At 36.6% G+C, this 25649-nt stretch overlaps 1 protein-coding gene across 1 annotated transcript; it reads right to left on the bottom strand.

Annotated features, from left to right (window-relative positions):
* Window positions 1–1145: 1145 nt before the first annotated feature.
* On the bottom strand, window positions 1146–25546 carry LOC134796485 (uncharacterized). Its single transcript, XM_063768677.1, has 6 exons — window positions 25438–25546; window positions 24134–24274; window positions 19324–19400; window positions 14858–14966; window positions 9712–9850; window positions 1146–1308 (listed from the first exon to the last, which is right to left on the bottom strand). Exons 1-6 carry the CDS (start codon window positions 25544–25546, stop codon window positions 1149–1151), a joined length of 735 nt encoding a protein of 244 aa, XP_063624747.1. The 3' UTR covers window positions 1146–1148.
* Between the last annotated feature and the right edge of the window lie 103 nt (window positions 25547–25649).

Genomic DNA, 25649 nt, shown 5'->3' with positions numbered 1-25649 from the left:
GGTAATCATTTCACATTAAAATGGTGTTATAATTTTGGTGATCATTCATGATTTTAGGGTGGTAAAATAGATTTTTTTGGTATTAAATTTTACTAAATCTGGTGATCAGTTAAATAGCAGCCTTTTTGTTTTGAGTTCATAGATCGTGATATGTATATATAGATAGCAAATAGATAGTGGCGCTAGTTTTTATTTATTTATTTATCATTTTAGATGATTGCTGCTGTCTTAGAAAAAATATTGTGTGCAACGGTACTTACCTACATAATTAGCTCTCAAAATTCCGAAGTTAGAAAACGTGACGAAGTCGAGTTTTGTGAAGACAGACCCGAGATGAAATGAATGCTTGCAGACATGTGCCCGCCATCATGCGAACTATCACTCGCTTACTTACGTTCGTCTATTTTTAAATTTTTTACACTTGGCTAAGACTACTACAAAATAAAAAATTAAACTAATTTTTACGAGAACATTTTATTTAAAATTTCAGCAAAGAGAAAACACAACAATTATGGAAATAATCGAAAACAGACAATGAATGAAAAGGTTTTAAAATTCATTGAACATGTAATTTTACATAACATAGAATCAGCGATATAATATAATTTTGCTACTAGCATGTTAGTAGACTTTTTATAAAACAAAATTGTACCCGTAAACAAAGTTTTAGGGGTTTGAATATTAAATAATATATCTCTAACAAACACCTGGTTTCCACATATATCCCAGACACTAAAAGGACAGTCCAATTGACAAATTTACTAGAGTTAGACCAAGAAAAGTCTGCAGCGATTTTGATAGCCCACGCAGTGCAAGTGTCATTTTAAACGTCAACTTCTATGAAATTATGACGTATAAAATAAATAACATTTGCACTGCGCGGGCTATCAAAATCGCTGCAAACTTTTCTTGGTCTAACTCTATACTTGCCGTAAAACTAAGTGGCGAGTCAGGTCATAATGCCATCTCTTTCACTCTTGGTTGGTCTTAACAAGGGTAAAGGAAATAGTATTATGATCTCAATCGCCAATTGGTATCGCGGCAAGTATACACAGACTTCTTCCTTTTGTTACAATTTTGGAAACGAATTTTCATTTTGGTATCTGATTTATAAAAACTAGGATTAATCAATAATCACTGTAATCATTCTACATGGTGTCGCTTGCTCCATATTCCTTGCACAGCTTGGCGACGTGGTGGCTGGCCACCGCGGCGCGGCGCGACAGTGTGGCCACGTCGTCGCCCGTCGCCGGACGCACGCTGAACGCTTGCAGGCGACATGTGCCCGCCATCATGCGACCTACCACTCTGTAGACAAATAGGTTTTTTTTTAAAACAATGATAATTTAAGAATTTATAAATGTCTGGTACCTACATTGACTTTCGGTCAAAAATATCAATAACTTTGCTGAAATTTCATCTGATGCTAAAGACGCTTTAATCCTCGGCGTGCCAGGTAGAAAATACTATTGTGATTTGTGAATGAATACTGTCGAGCAATGTGTAATAATTTAGCATTTTATATTTTCTTTATTTTTGAGGATATCTTTGTATGAATAAAAAAAGTATTTTTGATAGTAAAATAATTATTCTTTTTCAATCTTTAATCAACATATAGTCTGGGATATGAAGGTTGTTCGCGCCCCTTTTCATTAATTATCATTTACATTCATCCATATCGCTCACTCTTTCTTTCATAAATATATTCGACCTCATTTTTCATATCACCCGCCTTTTTGCCGACCTTTTTAACCGCTAATAAAAAAGCAATAGAATTTAAAGTACGACATTGCTGTCATAGGAAAATAATACGTCAATCAACATAAAAAATACATTTCGCGTGTAAAAATATAAAAGTGGAAAGATAAGGAGAAGAAGTAACGAACCATACATCTGGCGGCCGCCACTAGACCTACATAATTTTCCAGGTGAAGTCTGCCCCATTACTTTATTCATAATCTTAATATTATTATCATTCAAAGCCATAGCCCTTCTTATTTTCGGGCTGCGCTCCTGCCGCGGGTCCTTCGAATTTTATAGCCGCTCCATAGGTAATACCCCACCTGGTACGCCGAGGGTTAAAAAGCTTTTTTGACAGACAATCGCAAATGAAGAATTGTGTGTTTAGAATAATGACCTTTTATTTATGTAGACGTGTGACGTTCATAGTTGACAAAATTAAAAATTGATCCAACGATTTTGACAGCTTGACAGGTTGGCGTCACCCATACGCCTAACTAAATATAGGTTCCGGAACCTATATTTAATGGCTTACAATCGTGCGCCTGGTACCATATCTACCTCAATTTACTTACATCTATGGTTTAGAAGAAGAAATTTGCATAAGTTATGGCTCTCCAATGACTTGTGTTCTGGTTGAGTACTAAGTATTTTTTTTTATTAAATTGTGATATTGTATATATTTATATTTATGTATGTATCTTTATTAATATGTATTTTATATGTGTATAATATGTAGTTATATATTATTATATTATAGGCTATAGGTTTTAATTATTTACTTGCGTAATAATTGAACCATAGTTTACTTTTTTGTACATTAGTACAGTCATTATATCCAAATAAAAACCGGGCAAGTGCGAGTCGGACTCGCGCACGAAGGGTTCCGTACCATAATGCAAAAAAAAAAACAAAAAAAAACGGTCACCCATCCAAATACTGACCACTCCCGACGTTGCTTAACTTTGGTCAAAAATCACGTTTGTTGTATGGGAGCCCCATTTAAATCTTTATTTTATTCTGTTTTTAGTATTTGTTGTTATAGCGGCAACAGAAATACATCATCTGTGAAAATTTCAACTGTCTAGCTATCACGGTTCGTGAGATACAGCCTGGTGACAGACGGACGGACGGACGGACGGACGGACGGACGGACGGACGGACGGACGGACAGCGAAGTCTTAGTAATAGGGTCCCGTTTTACCCTTTGGGTACGGAACCCTAAAAACCGACCCTACCCGTGAATAATTAGTTCTTGGATTTTTTTTTCGTAGGTCCCTCGGGGGGGTCACTGGGAGTGTAAATTCAAAAAGTAGGCTGAATCAGGCTCCTGCGTATATTCGAAAATTGTTTTTTTCCAAAAAAACGGTTTAGCTTCAATAACTCGGCCATTTTTGATTTTACAGTAAAAACGTAAGGACAAAAATTGAAGGAAATTTGATTCTCTACAAGTTAGTCCAGACATTATATCCAAAAAACCGACCCTTCCCGTGAATAATCAGTTCTTGGATTTTTTTTTCGTACGTCCCTCGGGGGAATCACTGGGAGTGTAAATTCAAAAAGTAGACTGAATCAGGGTCCTGTGTATATTCGAAAAACGGTTTTTCTTGAATACCTCGGTCATTTTTGATTTTACAGTAAAACCGTGAGGATAAAAATTTTAGAAAATTTGATTCTCTACAAGTTTGGTCCTCACAATTTTTCTTCTAGGATCGATAGTTTGGAAATAAAATTTGAAAAAAAAGCGACAAATTTTAAATATTTACAACATCTCGTTTATTTCCAACTTTACGACATAATTGAAGAGGACTAAACTAGTAGAGAATCAAATTCTGAACAATTTTGGTTCCCACCTTCTTTCCCCCAAAATCGATATTTTAGAAATTAAACCTGAAAAACGCGATAAATTCAAAATATTATCATTATCTCCTTTGTTCCACGCTTTACGGCATAAATGAAGGGAAACAAAGTTGTAGAGAATCAAATTCTGAACAATTTTTGTTCGAACTTTTTTTGCACCAAACGATATTTTTTGAATTGGACCTAAAAAAAAGCGACAAATTCGAAATATTATCATTATCTCGTTTATTTTCAACTTTACGACATAAATGAAGGGAAAAAACTTGTAGAGAATCAAATTCTGAACAATTTTGGTTCCCACCTTTTTTCCCCCAAAATCGATATTTTGGAAATTAAACTTAATTAATTAATTACCCATTAATTAATTACAACTTAATTAATTACCCATTTCAGGTAGTGGGACTTGTTTCACCAGTGTGCCCCAGACGCTGGTGGCACTGGGCCATAGGCAGCTGTGCGAACAAAAGGAGTGGCGGTCATAGCGTCTTTTATACCACGTGTCCCAAAATTCAACGATAAGCTGGCACCAGAAGATGGACCTGCTCATGACTACTCGAGGAAAAAAAAAATTTTCAATTTAATATGGAGTTACAAAAAAAATTAAATCGTAACTACATGTATTCTGGTATTTTTAAGGGTTGTGGTGGATACCAGTGCTACTTAGGTTGCCGATACAAAAAAACACAGACATATTTCAAAAATTGTAGACATGGTCGTTAAAAATACCATTAGGGGTGTCGATTTTAATTTTTGTGTAATTCATTAATAAATTGGAATATTTTTTTTTTTTTTTTCCTGGAGTAGTCATGAGCAGGTCCATCTTCTGGTGCCAGCTTATCGTTGAATTTTGGGACACGTGGTATAAAAGACGCTATGACCGCCACTCCTTTTGTTCGCACAGCAGCCTATACCCAGTGCCACCAGCGTCTGGGGCACACTGGTGAAACAAGTCCCACTACCTGAAATGGGTAATTAATTAAGTTGTAATTAATTAATGGGTAATTAATTAATTAAGTTTAATTTCTAAAATATCGATTTTGGGGGAAAGAAGGTGGGAACCAAAATTGTTCAGAATTTGATTCTCTACAAGTTTAGTCCTCTTCATTTATGTTGTAAAGTTGGAAATAAACGAGATGTTGAAAATATTTTGAATTTGTCGCTTTTTTCAAATTTTATTTCCAAACTATCGATCCTAGAAGAAAAATTGTGAGGACCAAACTTGTAGAGAATCAAATTTTCTAAAATTTTTGTCCTCACGGTTTTACTGTAAAATCAAAAATGGCCGAGTTATTCAAGAAAAACCGTTTTTCGAATATACACAGGACCTGATTCAGTCTACTTTTTGAATTTACACTCCCAGTGATTCCCCCGAGGGACGTACGAAAAAAAAATCCAAGAACTGATTATTCACGGGAAGGGTCGATTTTTTTGGATATAATGACTGGACTAACTTGTAGAGAATCAAATTTCCTACAATTTTTGTCCTTACGGTTTTACTGTAAAATCAAAAATGGCCGAGTTATTGAAGAAAAACCGTTTTTTTGGAAAAAAAAATCATTTTTCGAATATACGCAGGAGCCTGATTCAGCCTACTTTTTGAATTTACACTCCCAGTGACCCCCCCGAGGGACCTACGAAAAAAAAATCCAAGAACTAATTATTCACGGGTCAAAATCTATAATGACTGTACTACATAGTGTTCGTTTGTCTATCATGTTTGTTTTAATTTACTCTCAATTGCTCAAAGGTTGACTGGAAGAGATCCCTTATAGGGATAAGTTCGCCTTTGTACATTATATATATTTTTTGTTTCATTGTAATTTAACCTGTCTTATGTACAAGTGTTTACATACATACATACATACTCATAGTTGAAATTTCAATTCTTTGTGTTTTAGGTAAGAAAACGCTGTAGATCGCAAACGACAAGGGAGCCGATTTTTTTATTTCAACCACTCGATTTCGTGTATTTCGTTCAATAATATCTCCACTACTAGGCATTTAAATTCTACTAATAGAATTGAAAACGAGTGGTCAATACCACTCGATTGCCAATTTCTATCGCTCGTATTTCAAAAATTAGCATTTCGCCGTTCTCCACCGATTTTCGAGTGACGAAACCGAGCGCTCGAAATTCAAAAATCGGCCTCAAGGTGTTATAGTTGGTCAAGCAGATCTTGTCAGTAGAAAAAGGCGGCAAACGTGAAAAATGTAGGCGCGAAGAGATATCGTCCCATAGAAAATTTGAATTTCGCGCCTTTTTTTACTGACAAGGTTTGCTTGACCAGCTATAATTATGTAACAAAATCTAAATAGATACATTTGGCTTTTAATGCTTCCACATTTTATGAATTTGCGAAACAAATTAGGTCCTAAATCCGCACGAAGTTCGTTAAAATCTGCACATACACGTAGTACGCGAGAATCGTATGAGCCAGCCGTAGCTCGGTATCGACATCGACTAACCAATGTTATCCAGTTCATTGAGAAGAATACGCCCAAAGCGCCTAAAAATGCACCGTGCATTTCTAGCACAATATTGATGTTCAACAAATTGATAATCAATTATGAAATGACTAGTAATATTGGTATTTAGATGCTCAATCATTTCATAATAATAATCAGACCGCGATTAGCATCAGATTGAGCATGTATGTAATTTTTGAAAAAATGCATAAATTGACATTATCAATGGAAAATTTCAATATAAGGTAACGGCGGCTATTAACGCGGGTATCAAAATCGACGTCTAACACCGCGGTGTTTACAAATACGCATTTTGCAAGCAAACAGATCTATTCCCTAAGAAATAAAGCATACACAAAACAAGCTCATTAATTGGTCTATCGTGCCCATTAGTGTGCATTTGTGTGATTGTAACAAAAAAGTCGCGATTCGTCAGTTTGTGCGACGGCGGCGCAAGAACCGGTTATTCCATACAAACGCGTGACGCCACAGGTAAGTGCACTCCAATCTTACTTAGTGTTTTACGTAATAGTTATGGCAAATAAACTAGTGCAATGCCTTTTAAGAGGTTGTTTATTGTTTTCTACACGATTTTGAATTACTTTTAACTTAGTTTTTGACCGGGAAATACGTTTAAAATGGAAAATAAAATACAGCGGTGATAGGCGCCAATTACTTCTGTGGTAAGTAATTCCGTGGTATGCCACGGTAATAGAAAAAGTGGTAGTGTTGTTATTTACTCTTTAGTTTTGGTACAAATTATCAGTTTTATAATTTCTTTTATTTATTCCAATCTTGATCTATTCACGCTATTAAAGAGCTATTTCCGTGGTATGGAAAGTATTCAACTAACCCTTAATTTTTAACAAAAACTTCAGCACCGATTTCTTTGTTTCTATGGGAACCCTTAATCTGTCAACTTTTTTTTATTTTGAGATTAAACCTAAAATTTACTTGCCGGTTATGTGATTTTGTCTTTATAAGAAGCTTGTAATATACGTGTTTGATTTGATTTGAAAAACCATCTGTGTTTTATTCTTTTTATGGGTCGGAATTAGGTTTAATCAAACTCCAAATTAAGCCTATTACCGATGGTATGATCAGATTACCCTCGGTGATAGAATGTATAGAAATCTATTACCGATCCATAGAAACATCGAATGGGTCGGTAATAGGCTGGTAATAGGCTCTTAAAGAGTTAACTATTACCGAGTGACTATTTGGTATTGTATTTTTGGTATTTTTAAACATACTCCTATAGTTTTATTTTTTATTTTTGTGTCATTATTAAACTTAATGACACAAAAATAATATACAGAACCCACGTCGTTATTATCGTTTTAACCCTCGGTATTAGGTTTCGAATTTTGAGTTTGGTTTCTATTAACGAGTGTAGAAAAATCATGCCAATTGTACCCTCGGTAATGAAAGCTCAATTCGCGGTAATAGAATCACAGCCTGTCCCTTGCCACGGTAATAGAAGATTTGGTCATTTTGGCTTCAAAAAATATTTTAATACATATAATAACCCAAAATGAATCCAAAAACGTGTGAAACGGAAAGTTCATTAAATGCTCTGATGAAAAAAAAATATTCCTGGCTGCTAGACAGCATTGATACCCTTAATTTTTGGATCTCTTTTGAAAAGTTCCTTAACTACCACGGTAATAGGTGCCTTTACCTTACCTGTGAGTTTGAACCTCGGCTCGTAAGTTTGTCAGAATTGATGTGCGTAAAATCGTGATATTTAATTCAGCTATTCAATTCAGTGCTTATTTTTGTACCAACGCAAACGCAATTTTCTTAACTCACAGAGAACCAAGTTGAAAAGGACTTTAACAAATAAAATTAGAAACCGGTACAAGTCAGAGTCACAAGTAAAACTTCTTTGTGCATAAAGCACTGTCACTATGCAGTGGTCTTTTAATCTGTGTGCTGTGGCGAGTTCGGAATCTGGGTGGTTATTTCTACAGCTTAGCGAGCACTCGCCTTGAATATTTACTAGTATTTATTAAAGTCTTTTAGTGATGATTTGTAGCAAAAAATATGGTTGTCTGTAAAGTTGGTTTACGGACGATAATTTTGCGTGATAACGTCATAAGAAAACATTGATGAAAAATTGCATACTTTGGCCGTAACGTTACCATGGAGATCTGTCCACAACGTGACACTTTTTCATGCATGCTACCGGTGTTCATCGATTTATAAGACGTTATCACGTCAAACAGAGATTACATTAGCCAGTCCCCAGGGGCCAGCCAGGGGTTCCCGTTACTGCGCTTAAAGATGACGAAATTAGGGTGTATTCCTATTTGTCCCCGCCCCACGTTACGGCCGCCATACATGAGGTGGAAACAGGTGGGAATGATTCATAATATGAATGCACCTATTCCCATCTGTGCCCGGCGGGGATAAATGAGAATACATCGAAATATAGAGACCGTACGCGTTGGAAGGTATGCCCTGGACGAAAACTTAAATGTAATACTGTTTACTCATGTTTCACTCCATTAACCAAGTGGGCCATAGTACCTACACTCATTCTTCCTTGCGCGTTAGTGGATCTTCCATCTCGTGGTATAAATCTTGACATCAATACTTTGCGCGAATAAACAGAGGCTCCTATTCTGTTGTCACCTGCAGTTCACTTACAAGCAAAATGAACTATAATTGGGTTCACAATTAAATCTCTTGAGGAATCTAAGGTTCTCTCTAATATTTTTTGTCCGAGGCGAATATTCGGTTTTCAATCAGAATGCCGTCAGGATTGGAAGTAGGTCAGTGAAATATGACTCGCTGCCCAAATGAAATGAGCTGCGGCAATTGCGTCGGCCTGGGGTGTTGACAATGCTAGGATTTGCTGATATTGCGATGCAACTCAATTCAGGCATACACACGAAGATTTGTGGGTAAAGTTCCCTATTCAAAGAATACCTGGGCTTTAGGCACCGTTCACTTCTAGCGAAGCGTATTCCGCAAAAATTTAAAAATGCCTACACTGAAATCAGTCTATGAGATCAGACTTCGCAAACACCCATGCCTCCGCCATTTCAAAAAAAAAACTGAATTGACAAAAATAAACTTAATAGAATTTATAAAACTATTTACAAAATTTCACGCGAATCGGATAATGGTCGTATTTGTCTAGAGTCAGACCATGAAAAGTCTGCAACGATTTTGATAGCATACGCAGTGCAAATGTTATTTATACGTCATAATTTCATAAAAGCTTGACGTTTAAAATAACACTTGCACTGCTTGTGCTCTCATATCAAAATCGTTGCAGACTTCATCTTGGTCTAACTCTACCTAACAGCGTGATGGCGACAGTGTCCGTCTCTTTCAATCGCGTAGTGTCTTTGACTATAGGGACCGTGCGCGTTGGAGGGTCTGCCATCTTGTGGCCTGAATCGGAAATGTGCATATGTACATTGCCACAGCAAGTGCTACCATCTACCGTTCTCGTCGGTACGTTTCCTTGTGCATAGTAGGTTTTGCCATCTTGTGGGCTACATCGGAAGCATAAACGAGACATTTACGCCTCGCGACAAAAATCTGATGGCTCCTATGCTGCCCCATATAGTTCAATTAGTTCATGCACGGAGCCTATCGCCTTTGACCGGGCCTTTGAGTGTCATAACTTACCTGACAGTACATGGAGGCTTAAGCTCTGGCAGCAGAAAGTCGATTTCGTAGTAAACCACCTGCATGGCCGGTCCGCTATCATCTCTGATCACCAAATTTTTCGAGCAAGATGTTCCTGGCTGGATGCTCACGCATTTTGCTGAAAACATTAGAATGTTAGAACGTAACCGGTATCAATGGCAAATAAAAAGCGGAAACGTAGTATCCGCCAAAATACAAACTTTACACCAGATTCCAGAGCCAAAATCATAACTTCTTTGTTTATCAACGAAATTACTTCAGATTCGGAATTAATATATAAATTTTATAGTTATTTCTAGTGTCATACTCAGAACATTATAAAAATGACTGAATGAGAAAATTCTCATGAACGTTTCCAGAAATTTTGAGAATCGTCTGCAACTTGCTCATTACTAGTCGAGTTCTAAGTAAAAGTTTTGCGATACCTACTGCAGTTTTTTTTTAGGGTTCCGTACCCAAAGGGTAAAACGGGACCCTATTACTAAGACTTCGCTGTCCGTCCGTCCGTCCGTCCGTCCGTCCGTCCGTCCGTCCGTCCGTCTGTCACCAGGCTGTATCTCACGAACCGTGATAGCTAGACAGTTGAAATTTTCACAGATGATGTATTTCTGTTGCCGCTATAACAACAAATACTAAAAACAGAATAAAATAAAGATTTAAATGGGGCTCCATACAACAAACGTGATTTTTGACCAAAGTTAAGCAACGTCGGGAGTGGTCAGTATTTGGATGGGTGACCGTTTTTTTTTTTTGCTTTTTTTTTGTTTTTTTTTTTGCATTATGGTACGGAACCCTTCGTGCGCGAGTCCGACTCGCACTTGCCCGGTTTTTTTAACATAGTAATCTGAGTCGGCCGGAAAAATCCGGCCCTATTTCTCATTACCCTAAAAACGATACCTACTGCAGTGTGTAATCTGTGTATATTTATACAAATCCCATCGAACCACTTTTTCGACTCTTGTAACTTTTTCCTATAAGGAAAAAGTTTATTATAAATAAAACAAGATCTTGAAATTTCTAAAATCACAACTCTGAAAGTCCACCAAACTAAACGTGAAATAGGTAGAGTTCAGAGTTGGGCAAAAATTTACTTGAATAAGAATAAGAATAAAAACAGAAATTTTATTCTTATTCAAATCAATTTGAATTAGAATAATTCTTGCACTAGTTATTTTAGAATAAAATTAAGGTGAATAAATCATGTGACTTTTATTTTAAATGCGGAATAAAAAACAGAATAATTATTCTAGAAGTGAGGCTATTCTAACTAAGGTTTTATTCAATTAAAATGTTATTTAGAATTAAGTTAATTTTTGTAGTACAATTGGTTAAATTTTGTAAGTTGATTTTCACCCTTCTATTTAAAAGTCGGATTGATTTGATATTTGTTACTTTAGTTTAGGTATAGGTACACATTGAAGAGTTCCGCTATACGCTATCTAGTTCTATCATCCGATCAGGGTGCTTAGCCAACATGCCAAACGTTGACGCTCCGTAGAGTTGCGCATAGTCTCTCTCTATCACTCTTACATATTAGTGCGATACAGAGACAGGTAGCGTTTCGTTGTCGTAGCACTCGTAGCGCAAACGATTGGGTGCCTAGCTAAGATGCCAATTTTTGTTTTTAATTTAATAACCAAATCATAAGGTACAATTTAGCTGTTTTTAGCGCTTTCTGTCTGTATCACTCTTACATATTAGTGCAATAGAGAGACAGAGATAGCGTTTCGTTGTCGTAGCGCAAACGATTGGCATGTTGGCTACGCACCCAAGGTGCTAAGCAAAGATGACAATTTTTGTTTTTAATTTCATAACCAAATCATTAAGTAAATTTAGCTTTTCTGGGGGCCTAGCCAAGATGCCAATCGCTTGTGCTCCGACAACGAAGCACTTTCTGTCGTCTCTATCACTCTTACATATTAGTGCGATAGAGGGACAGAGATACCGTTTCGTTCTCGTAGCGCAAACGATTGGCATATTGGCTACGCACCCAAGGTGCCTAGCCAAGATGTCAATTTTTGTTTTTAATTTAATAACCAAATCTTTGGGTACAATTTAGCTGTTCAGGGGGCCTAGCCAATATGCCAATCGCTTGCGCTCCGCCAACGAAGCACTTTCTGTCTCTATCACTCTTACATATTAGTGCGATAGAGAGACATATAGCGTTTTGTTGTCGTGGCGCAAACGTTTGGCATGTTGGCTACGCTTCCATGTGTCTTGCCAAGATGCCAATTTTTGTTTTTAATTTAATAACCAAATTAGGTAAATTTAGCTGTTCTGGGGGCCTAGCCAACATGCCAATCGCTTGCGCTCCAACAACGAAGTGCTTTCTGTCTCTATCACTCTTATATATAAATGCAATAGAGAGACAGAGAGAGCGCTTCGTTGTCGGAGTGCAAACTATTGGCATAATGGCTAGGCCCCCAGAACAGCTTAATTGTATCCAAAGATTTGGTTATTAAATTAAAAACAAAAATTGTCATCTTGGCTAGGCACTTTGGGTTCGTAGCCAGTATGCCAATCGTTTGCGCTACGACAACTAAACGCTATCTCTGTCTCTCTATCGCACTAATATGTAGGAGTGATAGACAGAAAGCGCTTCGTTGTTGGAGCGCAAGCGATTGGCATGTTGACTAGGCCCCCAGAACGGTTAAATTTACCTGATGATTTGATTATTAAATTAAAAACAAAAATTGACATCTTGGCTAGGCATCTTGGGTGCATAGCCAACATGCCAATCGTTTGCGCTACGACAACGAAACGCTATCTCTGTCTCTCTATCGCACTAATATGTAAGAGTGATAGAGACAAAGCGCTTCGTTGTTGGAGCGCAAGCGATTGGCATGTTGGCTAGGCCCCCAGAACAGCTATACCTAATGTATGGTTATTAAAATAAAAACAAAAAATTGGCATCTTAGCTAGGCACATTGGGAGCGTAGCCAACATGCCAAACGTTTGCGCTACGACAACAAATGCTATCTTTGTCGCTCTATCGCACTAATATGTAAGAGTGATAGAGACAGAAAGCGCTTCGTTGTTGGAGCGCAAGCGATTGGCATGTTGGCTAGGTCTCCAGAACAGCTAAATTTACGTAATGATTTGGTTATTAAATTAAAAACAAAAATTGTCATCTTGGCTAGGTTCCTTGGGTTCGTAGCCAATATGCCAATCGTTTGCGCTACGACAACAAAACTCTATCTCTGTCTCTCTATCGCACTAATATCTAAGAGTGATAGAAACAGAAAGCGCTTTGTTGTTGGAGCGCAAGCGATTGGCATGTTGACTAGGCCCCCAGAACGGTTAAATTTACCTGATGATTTGATTATTAAATTAAAAACAAAAATTGGCATCTTGGCTAGGCACCTTGAGTGCGTAGCCAACATGCCAATGGGTTGCGCTACTTCAACGAAACGCTACCTCCGTCTCTCTATCGCACTAATATGTAAGAGTGATAGAGACAAAGCGCTTCGTTGTCGGAGCGCAAACGATTGGCATCTTGGCTAGGCCCCTTGACCAGTTAAATTGAACCTAATGATTTGATTAGTAAATTAAAAATAATACGGTTACTGAAACTATGCGTTATGCGACAGTCAATTTGTAAGATTTTATTCCATAAAATAGGTATAAATTAGACAAGAGACTAACTACTATTACGTCTACCTAACTATACGTAATTAGTACCTATACGGTACCCGAACTACATTTTTATTCGTGGAATATTATTTCAATTAAAAATCATGATTATATTTATTTGATTAAGAATAAGTTATTCTCATTCAATTTTTTCTCATACGAATTATTCCCGACCAAAATTATTTGAATATTTTTGACGGGAATAAAATCGAGATGATTTTATTCCTACGAATTCTTATTCAAATAATGATTTTATTCTTGAATGCCCAACACTGGTAGAGTTAGACTATGACAACGATTTTGATAGCACACGAAGTGCCAGTGTTATTTTACTTATTTTAAACGTCAAACTTCAATGAAATTATGACTTATGACTTATGTAAATAACACTTACACTGCGTGTGCTATCAAAATCGTTGCAGACTTGTTCTAACTCTATGCCATTTACTAATTGACTTTTTGCCGATGATCTCTCATCGTTTTAATGGAAATGGAAATTCAGCAAGTTTACGATACTTCAACAAATTTTATTTCGTCGTAATAAGGTTAAATGTAATTGTAGAAACAGCTCTACTTCCGAATTAGAATCATCCTTTTTAATTAATTTATAGAGAGTAAGCACAAGTAGGTATCCTAAATTTATCTCGATACCCGTACTTGATACCCGTTTAAGGTTATTTAGAGTTCTACGAAAAGCCTACAATAATGCTTTAATGTATTAATAGATATTCTATTTCAATGTAGTAAGCCTATTCTCAAATAGTAGTACTTTATCTCACGTAATTTGAGAGAGAGATTATGGGACAAGTGTTGAGTAAGATTATGTAGTTAATGAAATACAATATTATGAACGAATGTAGTCTATTCAGGTTTCAGAGGGCCTACCGCGAACACCAAACTTCGCAAATTGCGAGCATTTTTCTCTGTCACTCTAATTACGCCTTAATTGGAGTAAAAGAGAAATATGCCCGCAATTTGCGCACTTCGGTGTTCGCGGTAGGTCCTCAGATACAGTCGAGTCTATTTGTAAACTACGTGCTATGTAACAGCAAAAGAACTTCTTTAAGCTATTACTATGGTGTGGCGATTTCGAGGAGCAATCGAGGACTTCGACGCTAAATGCGACGAACTGAAAGCACGCCAGCCTGCTTCCATTCACTACTACTATGTGGCTGGTGTTCTCACGTGCCCTCAATGTGCGCGGGGGTTCACCTTAAAGATCGGCTACGTCAGCCATATTCTGGCGCACGAGCGCCGAGCTAACTAGGAGTCGAAGTGGTCGCCTTGGTCGAAATCGGCCGGAAGGATCATCATCACCATGGTGTAAAATATTCCGAGCATTCGATTATGATAGTTCCAAACATTTTCCTAATGGTTTCGTGGTCCTGCAAAGGCCGAAGGCCGAGCTTTTGATATTGTACAAGTTGTGTTATAGATCTGTAGGTTATCATTCAAATTCTGGCTACGAAAGTATTAATCAATAGACACTTACCCACGATCTCGAAGATAATTAACACCCCAATGTCTTGTAGCGCTTTGTGCCATTTGAGAACCTTTTCGACAGGGCCTGAAAAGGCCCTCGGTCCGCTCCTGTATAGTGCCTAGAAACAGACCATTTATTTAAATCTAGGCCTTCGATTAATTATTTGTCTGTGGTTGACAGATTTAATGTGGGATTTCAATTTAGTGTTTAATTTAGGAAATGGATAGTGTTTGGGTTATAATAACTAATGTATTGGAAAGCTTTAGGCGCACTATCAATACAACTGATTACTCTAAATGTTGTATTGTTATTTTTATCTGCATAATTAGGCGTCGAGAGTTAGATAATTTACATAATAAGTAAATATTTATGTACCTAATAATACCTCTAGTACACAGGTACTTAATGTTCGTATATTTGTATTTTTTTTTGCTGTAAGTAACACACCGTCCACAATTTTCTCTCCTCTGCTTTAAGGTTGACTGATAAGAACACCTTTTGATACGTAAAGATTTTCTTTTGTTATAAATAAAGGCTTAGTTTCTGTCTTTAACGTTTCTATTTTAAAAAATGTCCATTCTCCTACATTCTAGAGAATAAATATTAATCTATGATATAAGGCCTAATCCTAGTTTATTTTCTTGGTTCTATACAAAAACTAGATTTTGCCACAAGACAAAGCGACGGTTATTGCATCCAACTGGAGACCGTGCCTTCAACGTCGCGCCTACAGCATTAATAATATCAGCAGGCTCAATCAAAACAGCTTGCCATTTAATTTTTAGTCGGTTATTTATTTATTATTTATTGAAACTTTATTGCACAAAATAAAACTTATCGTACAAAAGGCAGACTTAATGCCAAAAAGCATTATCTACCAGTCAACCTTAGCAGATAGAGATGGTTATGAATGATCTTTACACCATCGTATAAAGCATGTTGATGGTGATGTGATGTCACAACAGCACGACAATGAGATTTGATTACTTTTTAGCTTCGAGCAACACGGAAGGGAGGCGGCAATCGCACTATTTCCCCTCTGCCTAGGTACAAGATCAACTGATCTAGCGCGGGTAATAAAACTAGTTGCGCTCGGATTTTTCACTAGACCGAGTCCAGACGCGCGCGTGAACACAGCAGCAGAAAAAATGCCTAATTGCTCGGTTTTTTGTTGTAAAAAGAGGTCGGGGACATCAAATTTACAAAAGGAAGGTGTTACATTTCACATGTAATTTTTTTTTACATATCATACGTTTAATACATTTAAACACAATTATTATATTTTAGTCTCATGCAATTGTTGGATTTATCGATTTTGCTCGCCCAGTACAAAATGTGGATCGGTCGAGCGACAAATCCGACTTCTCATCTCTCAGAATACAATAAAATTCTTCAACGAAAATGTGTTAGTGTGCGTGTTGTGATACTTGTGACTCGTCCGTACACAAAAAGAGATCGAGGTTTGCAAGATTTGTCTTTGACGTGTGTCATTTTCTATGTATTTGTGTCGTCATTACAGATTGGATTTTGTATGTAAGTGTGTGAGAAGTGCGACTGTGTGCACCTTTCCCCCGCGAAAAATGGCAGAAAGATTTGTACGGTAAGATATCGCTTGGGCCCCTCCCTTCCGATGTGTCGGAAGCCGGTGTTGCTCGAAGCTTTTTAGGGTTCCGTACCCGAAGGGTAAAAACGGGACCCTATTACTAAGACTCCTCTGTCCGTCTGTCTGTCACCAGGCTGTATCTCATCAACCGTGATAACTAGACAGTTGAAATTTTCACAGATGATGTAATATCTGTTGCCGCTACAACAACAAATTCACAAAACAGAATTAAAAAAATATTTAAGTGGGGCTCACATACAACAAATGTGTTTTTTTGCGTAATGGTACGGAACCCTTCGTGCGCAAGTCCGACTCGCACTTGGCCGATTTTCAGATTTTATTCTCAAGAATTTCTGTCCATAAAATTATCACAGGATACTAAAACGTTAAAACAAAACGTGAGCAATCTCCTCATCACTACATCTAAGCCTCGATGAGGGCTTTATTTACTCTTTTGAAATCGCGGCCATTACCACCGCGACAAAGGGGAAGATGGCCCCAGTTACTTTTATGAGGATCCATTGCTTTAAGTTTTTATTTTATGAGCCCCCTTCATACGTCGTCGGTTTTTGGGGATGATTATCTTTTTGAGGAGTCATCATCATCATGACGTCCACTGCTGAACATAGGCCTCCCCCATTGGGGGGTGAAATGCCATAATCGCCACGCTTGGCAGGCGGGTTGGCGATCGCAGTCGAGTACACCGAATTTGAGGGACGCTGCTTCCCGTCCACCGGTGGTCTTGGACGTAGTTTAAGGACATACCCGGGTCCCGGGTCATTTTGAGGAGTGATGACATTTTTTTGTGACCGACACTTTTAGTAGACCGGCCAGCGAAAGAAAAGTCTTCTAGAAATCGATTTTCGCTCATGTCGTCTCGGGTATGGAATATGGCATCCCTGAATCCAAATATATGAGGTGACAAGCGCGAAAGTGGTGGGGGTAGTTGCTGTGACCTCATGAACGAAAACTAACCTAAAGCCTGAAACGGCCCTCTATTTGTACGTAGGTACAGTATGTAAACCTACGAGAAACATCTTACAAAATATGTTCATATGTTGAAAAAACAACCTGTAACTTGTGAAAAAAAAAATCCATTTAAAAGTTATTGTGTACTGAAATATATTATGTCATTTAAACGAAAGAAAAACTGACCAAGGCCGTCTTGATTTACTGTAGTAGTGTTTCTATTTATTTTACAACCATTTTAATTTAATTTTTTTTTCAGTTTATTCTCTGGTTTATTGAGTAAAGTATTTATTTATTTGATACAATAAGGTGCAGGTCAAAAACGACTTATAGTCTGTATTTTTAGGTATTTAAATAAAAATAAACAATTGTGACATTTTCGGGTAGTTATAACTTTTATTGGCTAACCAACCAAATTACAAAACCGCCTGGATCTGTCACTGAACGGCCTGACTTTAACCTACATTATTTCATCATGTAATGTTTTCTTTCATCTACCCTCAACTGGCTTAAGAAGCCATTTAAGGGTAGATTTTGTTTACTCTTATTTAAATAAAGAAAGATACAGTCTATAGGTAATTATGTTATGCGTTAAAATTACTATGGTTAAGTTAAACATTTTCGAACTTAAATACATACATATAAATAAATAATAATAAATAATAAATAAATAAATATTATAGGACATTCTTACACGGATTGACCAAGTCCCCCAGTAAGCTCAAGAAGGCTTGTGTTGAGGGTACTCAGACAACGATATATATAATATATAAATACTTAAATACATAGAAAACAACCATGACTCAGGAACAAATATCTGTGTCATCACACAAATAAATGTCCTTACTGGGATTCGAACCCAGGACCATCGGCTTCACAGGCAGGGTCACTACCCACTAGGCCAGACCGGTCGTCAAAATGTATATAAAAATCTTCGAGCAACACGGAAGGGAGGCGGCATTCGCACTATTTCCCCTCTGCCGAGGTACAAGATTAGCGCGTCAATCTAATCTAGCGCGGGTAATAAAACTAGTTGCACTTGGATTTTTCACTAGACCGAGTCCAGACGCGCGCGTGAACACTGCTGCACAAAAATGCATGTTTGCTCGGTTTTTTGTTATAAAAAGAGGTCGGGGACATCAAATTTACAAAAAGAAAGTGTTACATTTCACATGTAATATTTTTTTTTACATATCATACGTTTAATTACATTCAAACACAATTATTATATTTTAGTCTCATGTAATTGTTGGATTTATCGATTTTGCTCGCTCAGTACAAATTGCGGATCGGTCGAGCGACAAATCCGACTTCTCATCTCTCAGAATACAATAACATACTTCAACGAAAATGTGTTAGTGTGCGTGTTGTGACACTTGTCACTCGTCCGTACACAAAAAGAGATCGAGGTTTGCAAGATTTGTCTTTGACGTGTGTCATTTTCTATGTATTTGTGTCGTCATTACAGATTGGATTTTGTATGTAAGTGTGTGAGAAGTGCGACTGTGTGCACCTTTCCCCCCGCGAAAAATGGCAGAAAGATTTGTACGGTGAGATATCGCTTGGGCCCCTCCCTTCCGATGTGTCGGAAGCCGGTGTTGCTCGAAGATAAAAATACATATAAATACATATAAAACATATAAAATAACATATAAACATATAAAATACATATAAAAAATACATATAAAACATAATGCAAGCACGTTGTGCGGAGAGAGAAGAGTCGTGGAATGTATGGGGCCCAATACATTCCACGACTCTTCCCTTTCCGAACAGACTCTAACTGTGCACTGAAATGTGACATTATAAAGCGAAATAAACGTAAGTTACACATAAAGTACCTAAATCACATTTCCAACAAGTTGTTATCAAAGGATCCAACGCCAAAACTTGGGACACTTACCTTAAGTTTGTCAGACCGTGTCAGGACTTGGCTGTCGTTCTTGGGTGTGTCCGTCTCATTCGGTTTCTTCGGAGGGACTGGGAGGGAAAATGCAATTCAATTTAAGTTAGGGTCATTGTGAGAAATACTTTCTACTGTTTTAGGAAGCAATCTAGAATAACTTTAGTAAAATCGTACTCAGACTAATCTAAAAAGACAATTTAAACTCAAATTACTGTTCATTTACTTTCTAAGGTCATAATCAAAATATATATATTAAAATAAAAAAAAAATATATAAATTAAAAAAAAAATTACAAGGTGATTAATAAGGTGACGGGTATTATTATTCTCTATTTTAGTTCTTTGCACAGCCACTTTATATACAAGCGCTGTTTAAAGTCATACTAACAGGCAAAAAAAGTCATAGAAAAAGTGGCGATAATGACGATCTGTCAACTAGTTTTATTTACTTAATCAAAAATGTTTATATAACCTCCTTTTTTGTAGGCGGTAAAAATTAACTGCAGACATTGTTGCAGACTATCATATGGAGTACTAAATATACATATATATGCTTTTTCCTTGTAAATGAAGCTGCTACTTTTTGAAACCTACCCATTATCAATCAGCATGTATAAAAAACAAGAAAAATAAACTAGGTATGCAATATCTATCAGCCGACAGACGTTGCTGGACCTTCCTCAAGGATTTCCACGTCGACCAGTCGTACTACCCTAACTCTTGGGATCCCTGCATAACGCTATGCATCACAGTGAATATTATAATAACATGAGATCCATTGTGGCTTTCATATTGATTGTCACTGTAAATGTAACAAGTGGCGCGCTAATTAAATTTATAAATAAAAATATTAAAATATAAAACGGGACTTAATCTCGTATTCAATTTTAAAATTTACCTCCGACGTTTCGAAGTCTTCTCCGAGACCACGGGGACAAAGACGGGGAAACATCGGAGGTAAATTTTAAAATTTAATACGTGATTAAGTGCCGTTTTATAATTTGATAATGTGTAAAAATCTTGAAACTTAAATCAAGAAAATCAAATTTCTGTAGGTACAGTAACTGTAAAAATATGGGTGTAGCCAACATATTCAAAATATGTCCGATAGTTCTTAATTCGCTGACATAAGAGTTATGGGACATATTTTTGAGATGATTTGTGCACCCATATTTTTACAGTTGACTGTACAATTATGCCCTCCTAAGCCCAATATCTCAAAAACAAAACGATGTTGAAAATGGAATTTTCAGATAAAGAATGTAAGATATATTTTGCATTAAAATTTTATTCTAGATACCGCTAATTGGCTTAGGCCCCTTGCATCATTCCAGTAACCCGGGGTTAACCGGTTAAACCTGGAGTTACCATGGTTACCAGTACTTGATACTGGGTTAACGGTTTAACCAATTAACCCCGGGTTAGTGGGATGGGCAAGTGGCGCTTAGCAGGGCAGAATTATAGGCATCAAAAGTATTAAACGACCTAAATGAGGTGTCATCACGATAAATGATATTTATTCACCTCACGTCTAACAATAAGTATGCTATTTAAGTTTTATCACGTCGCTAATACCGTGATACTGACTTTTCCAAGTTAAAACCCAATGGAGTAAAACTGTGGAATATTTGAAACAGGGACCACTAGTGAATTATCCCACTAGATGGAGCGTGCACGACTTTTTTTTGTTGTTATAAAGAAACACACACCGATTGGACCGCGCGATCTTGCCAACTATTACATAAACCCTAGAGGTTTCCAATAGTGGTATGCATGTAAAAAAATGTATTTTAAAGTGAATAAATAAACTAAAAAAAAATTACACAGTTTCAAAACTTTCGCCAAACTGTACCAGTTTGTCGACTAATGGCGTTATTCATTTTGTCAAATCTAACAATCCGTTGATAATCGATATTTCTGTTTGTTAAAAAGGGACAAAATTTAACAGAGGTTTGTAAGAGGTTGCTAAGTTTTATGAACAAGGGTGTGAGAGTACTCGGGTGTAGTTTACGAACAAGTCGGCCTAGCCGCCTCCGAACAGGGAACATAATATATCTAAGTAGGTACGGTCGAAAGTATTAATTTGTGACCCATTACGTACCGTGTCACAGTGACAATCAATATGAAAGTCGCTAGACACCTCATACTATTGTTACTGTGACAAGGTACAAAATGGGTCATAAATTAAAACTTTCGACTGTACATACATACAAAACACAATCCGATTTGGCAACCTCATCCATCGAAATGTCTTTTTTACGCGCAGAAAGTACGTAAAATAAAATAAAAAATGTTAAATCTTTACGTTTTTAAATAGGGGATAGGGTAAGACCTCCAGTGAATGAACACTTAAGCAATTTTCCAAGTTTGAAAAATCATTTCTCAGCATTCATTAATAATTGGAATAATGAATTGCAATTTAATGAATCCTCATTTAATAAATAAGAAAGTAATTTCTGCGATTATTTATTACTTTTATAGTTGTTGAGTAATAGCAAAATTTATCAAAAACTACCCAAAAACCTAATGAATGAACAAAAAATCCAGTGAATGAACACCACAAAACCCAGTGAATGAACATTATTTAGATCTTTTTAATCAGCATTAAAAAATCATTTTTAACACAAAAACTGTTTCCAGCTCTATTTTAGTAGGTATAGCGAAAGCGGTAATATCTTTATATCCCCTCCATATTTAATTCAAACATATTAGAATGTAATGAAATGATGGTTTTTCACATATAACACAGAAACCTGTTACATATTAATAATAAAAAGAGAATAAATCTTGAAATCAAGAAATAACGTGCATATTTTGATGTAAAAAGGGCAGGCTCAGCAAATAATGCTTAAAATAATAAACTTGTTATTGCATTGTTCGTGGTTACAGTGTTCATACATAGAATTAGTAGAAATCTAATAAATGAACATGCCAAATTTTGTATTGTTCATACATAGGCATGAAAAATCTAGTAAATGGACTATAGAAATTTGGTTTGTTCCAATACTGGCTGAAAGAATCAGAATCGTTTTCTATGCAGAATCACAAAAAACAAGCTAAATACCATTTCGTTTACATATAAATTTAGAAAAAAAATTATATCTAGACGACACCAGTAAATGAACACACCGTTCATTTACTGGTTTCAGAACATTTGATAAGCCAGTAATGGAACTATAAAAAATAAAGACTTAATCACATAATACGCTGACAAACTGTACATTTATTGAAGGTTTAACTCTTAATCTAACCAAAAAACGTAAATTTGTACAGGTAAACATTAAATAAGCACTTCATATGTTGCTCCAAACGTACACTGTTCTTATCTGGGATTTAATTTTTACATACAAAACTTCAATACCAGAAACACGTAAACTTCAAACACTAGTCACATTCAAACTGATCGAAAATAAATTTATCGCGGGTTGCCATTGCATAGGAAATAGAGTCGTTAATAAGTAAAAAAATACGACAATTGGTAGAAATTGCTATATTTCTTATTTTAGACAAAAAACGTGATTTTGTTCAATCACTGGGGGGTGTTCATTCACTGGAGGGTTTACCCTATTACTGCAATGTTCTACCGCCGTGTGCGCCGCGTTCTAGTGCAGCACTGCCGACTCAGTAAATTCATAGACTAACTTATACATACTGTGCCTTTAACTGTTTTTTGACAAGTTTTCACATACAATAAAATATTACTTTGATGCATCAAGGCGGTTTGTTAACAAGGGCCTACCGGTAAACGCGAAAATCGAAATTTAGTTATCTGCCTCTTTATCGCTCGAATATGCAAAAGTGATAGATAGATAACGAAATTTCGATTTTCATATTTCGCGGTAGGCCATGTGATTGACGTGACGTGTGACGTGTGATGTGTCAATGTGGTTTGTTTACTGTATGTGCCACAAAGGTGCCACCTACGCAGAACTTTGCCTAATATTCCCTATTAATAACAAATATGTAACAATAAATTAGGATTTCACATTTTTGCATGTTTGTCATTTTGTGTTGTTGGACGTGTATACCTATTTAACAAACATAAATAGAGTCTGTCGAACTTAACTTTGCACTGCCTTGTATTGAGTGTCATTATAAACGTTATATTTTCATAGAAATTTGACATTAATTATGACATTGCCATACTTATTTATTTTACTTTATTTATATTTAAATGGCATGCAGTGTTAGCTTGGTCCAACTCTAACATTTTTTATGCATGTTGCTAATTATTCTGCATCACGCGGGACCTAGTGAGACGCGATCTATGATTTGAAAGTGTGACAAAGTTTGTCATTACAAGTTTTGCCGAAATACAGTAATGAGCTTGTTAGGGCGAGTTAGCAAAGTTGGATGCCGTTCAACCGTATTAAGGATTTTTCACTACAATTTAATAAAAGTTGTTCACAAATGGAATAATTAGCACGAGTAAGATAATTATTTTAAGCAGCTTAATATGCCTAATATATATTTTCGTCTATTGAAATGTGTCTAATAAGTTTCTTAAGTATCGTATAGTTATCATCACTTCACTTACTTTTTAACCGACTTAAAACATTTCAATTCGGTTGTATGTTTTCTTATAATAATTATGGTGTATCTACGTTTATGTAGGCTTAAAATTAGCTTTAAAATTATTTCTAACAGGTACACACATGTAGGTAATAATTTAATATATTATGATGGACTGTCGATTTGGTGAAAATCGCACGGAACCGTAGATGAAGACAACGCATGACCCGTCGTCATGGAGATACAATGTCTAGCAATGGACGTCATTCAGCTGATATGACAGTATTAAAACTTACCACTAGAATTGCGATGCGGCATTTGTTGAATGGGCGTCTGTGGTTTAGGTTTGATATCATAGTTTATGGTGTGTTGCTTAGGTTTGAAATCAAAATTGTTGTTCACCCTCGGCGTGTTGCTTTCAAAGTTACGCGGAATTTCTACAAAAATACAAATTTAACTAGACTAGCAAGAAAAAAACAAACGTAGATCATCTTTCTCGCGTTGTCCCGGCATTTAACCACGGCTCATGGGAGCCTGGGGTCCTAGGAATTGGCGACGGCACTAGTTTTTAAGAAAGCGACTGCCATCTGACCTTCCAACCCAGAGGTCTTCGTATATATAAGAAGATAAGAGCTACAATTTAACTTATAATCTTAGTTTCATATGTATCATGGTCAGCTCATACTTAGCTGTCCAAAATCATACTCCAACTATAAGGATGTCACCAATGGTGTTGGCTCTAATCATGAATCACACTTGCCTTACTAGCAGAATGAATTGATTAAGACGAAACAGGAGCTGAGTTTTAAATATTTTAGGTAAATATACCCGTCTCGCTAACGGAAGCGGCACCTAAAAGTAGTGCGATAAGGACAAGGCGAAAAATCCTGCGTAAAAATCTCAAAAATCGAGGTTTCGTACTCCTCTGTTTCCTCCTCCAAAACGTAACCAATCGTAACCAAATTTGGAAATCTAAATGATTATGAAATTATCTGTATCGGACCGTTTTGCTTTTTTGGCTAATTGATATAAGTTTTGAATGCCACGCCTCTCATTGCGGCATAGTCAATTAGGTCATTTTGGCCATTTTTGAAGGGCTCTAGCGCCTTAAAAAACAAAAATATGAAAAAAAGCAAAACGGTCCGACACAGATATTGACAATATTAATCTGTGTTGAAAAAATCATTGCTCTAGCTTCAAAAACCACGGAGGAAAACGAGGAGTACGTTTGTATGGAGAAATGACCACTCCCGTTGGCTCTTAAGCTTACCTAGAAATAACCACCAAAGTTGTATATGGTACGAGAAATACTTTCCAAGCATTTTATTGGCATTTTATTGACTAGGCGTTATTGGGATTAGTCCGGTTTCCTCACGATGTTTTCCTTCACCGAAAAGCAACTGGTAAATATCAAAATATATTTCGTACATAAGTTCCGAAAAACTAATTGGTACGAGCCGAGGTTTGGGTAGAAGTTTATATAATATATTACCTATTGTGTTCAAATTATTTTGGTGCTGCCACCCCTGCCGAAAAGAAAACCGAAACTTTGGTCGGACAATGGTCATCATTTGGCTGATATGACGGCATTAAACCTTACCGTTGGAATTGCGATGCGGCATTTGTTGAGTGCCCGTCTGTGGTTTAGGTTTGATATCATAGTTTATGGTGTGTTGCTTAGGTTTGAAATCACAATTGTTGTTCACCATCGGCGTGTTGGTTTCAAAGTTACGCGGAATTTCTGAAAAACGAATGTAAATAGGCTACCAAGAAACAATACCCTAGAACCTAAGTTAAGGGGCTACAGTATGA

This window comes from Cydia splendana, chromosome 13 (genome assembly GCF_910591565.1).
Source record: "Cydia splendana chromosome 13, ilCydSple1.2, whole genome shotgun sequence".
NCBI lineage: Eukaryota > Metazoa > Arthropoda > Insecta > Lepidoptera > Tortricidae > Cydia > Cydia splendana.
Note: the sequence above shows the minus strand (reverse complement) of the source record. Positions and strands in the feature narration are given on the sequence as shown.

Excerpts from the sequence above, each read along its gene's own strand:
- LOC134796485 (XM_063768677.1), bottom strand. The coding sequence starts at position 25,546 with ATGGTGAACAACAATTGTGATTTCAAACCTAAGCAACACACCATAAAC. Across the intron at positions 19,401-24,133 it reads GCCGCATCGCAATTCTAGTG|TCCCTCCGAAGAAACCGAAT; the intron begins GTAAGTTTTAAT and ends TTTCCCTCCCAG. Across the intron at positions 9,851-14,857 it reads AATTATCTTCGAGATCGTGG|CAAAATGCGTGAGCATCCAG; the intron begins GTAAGTGTCTAT and ends TAATGTTTTCAG.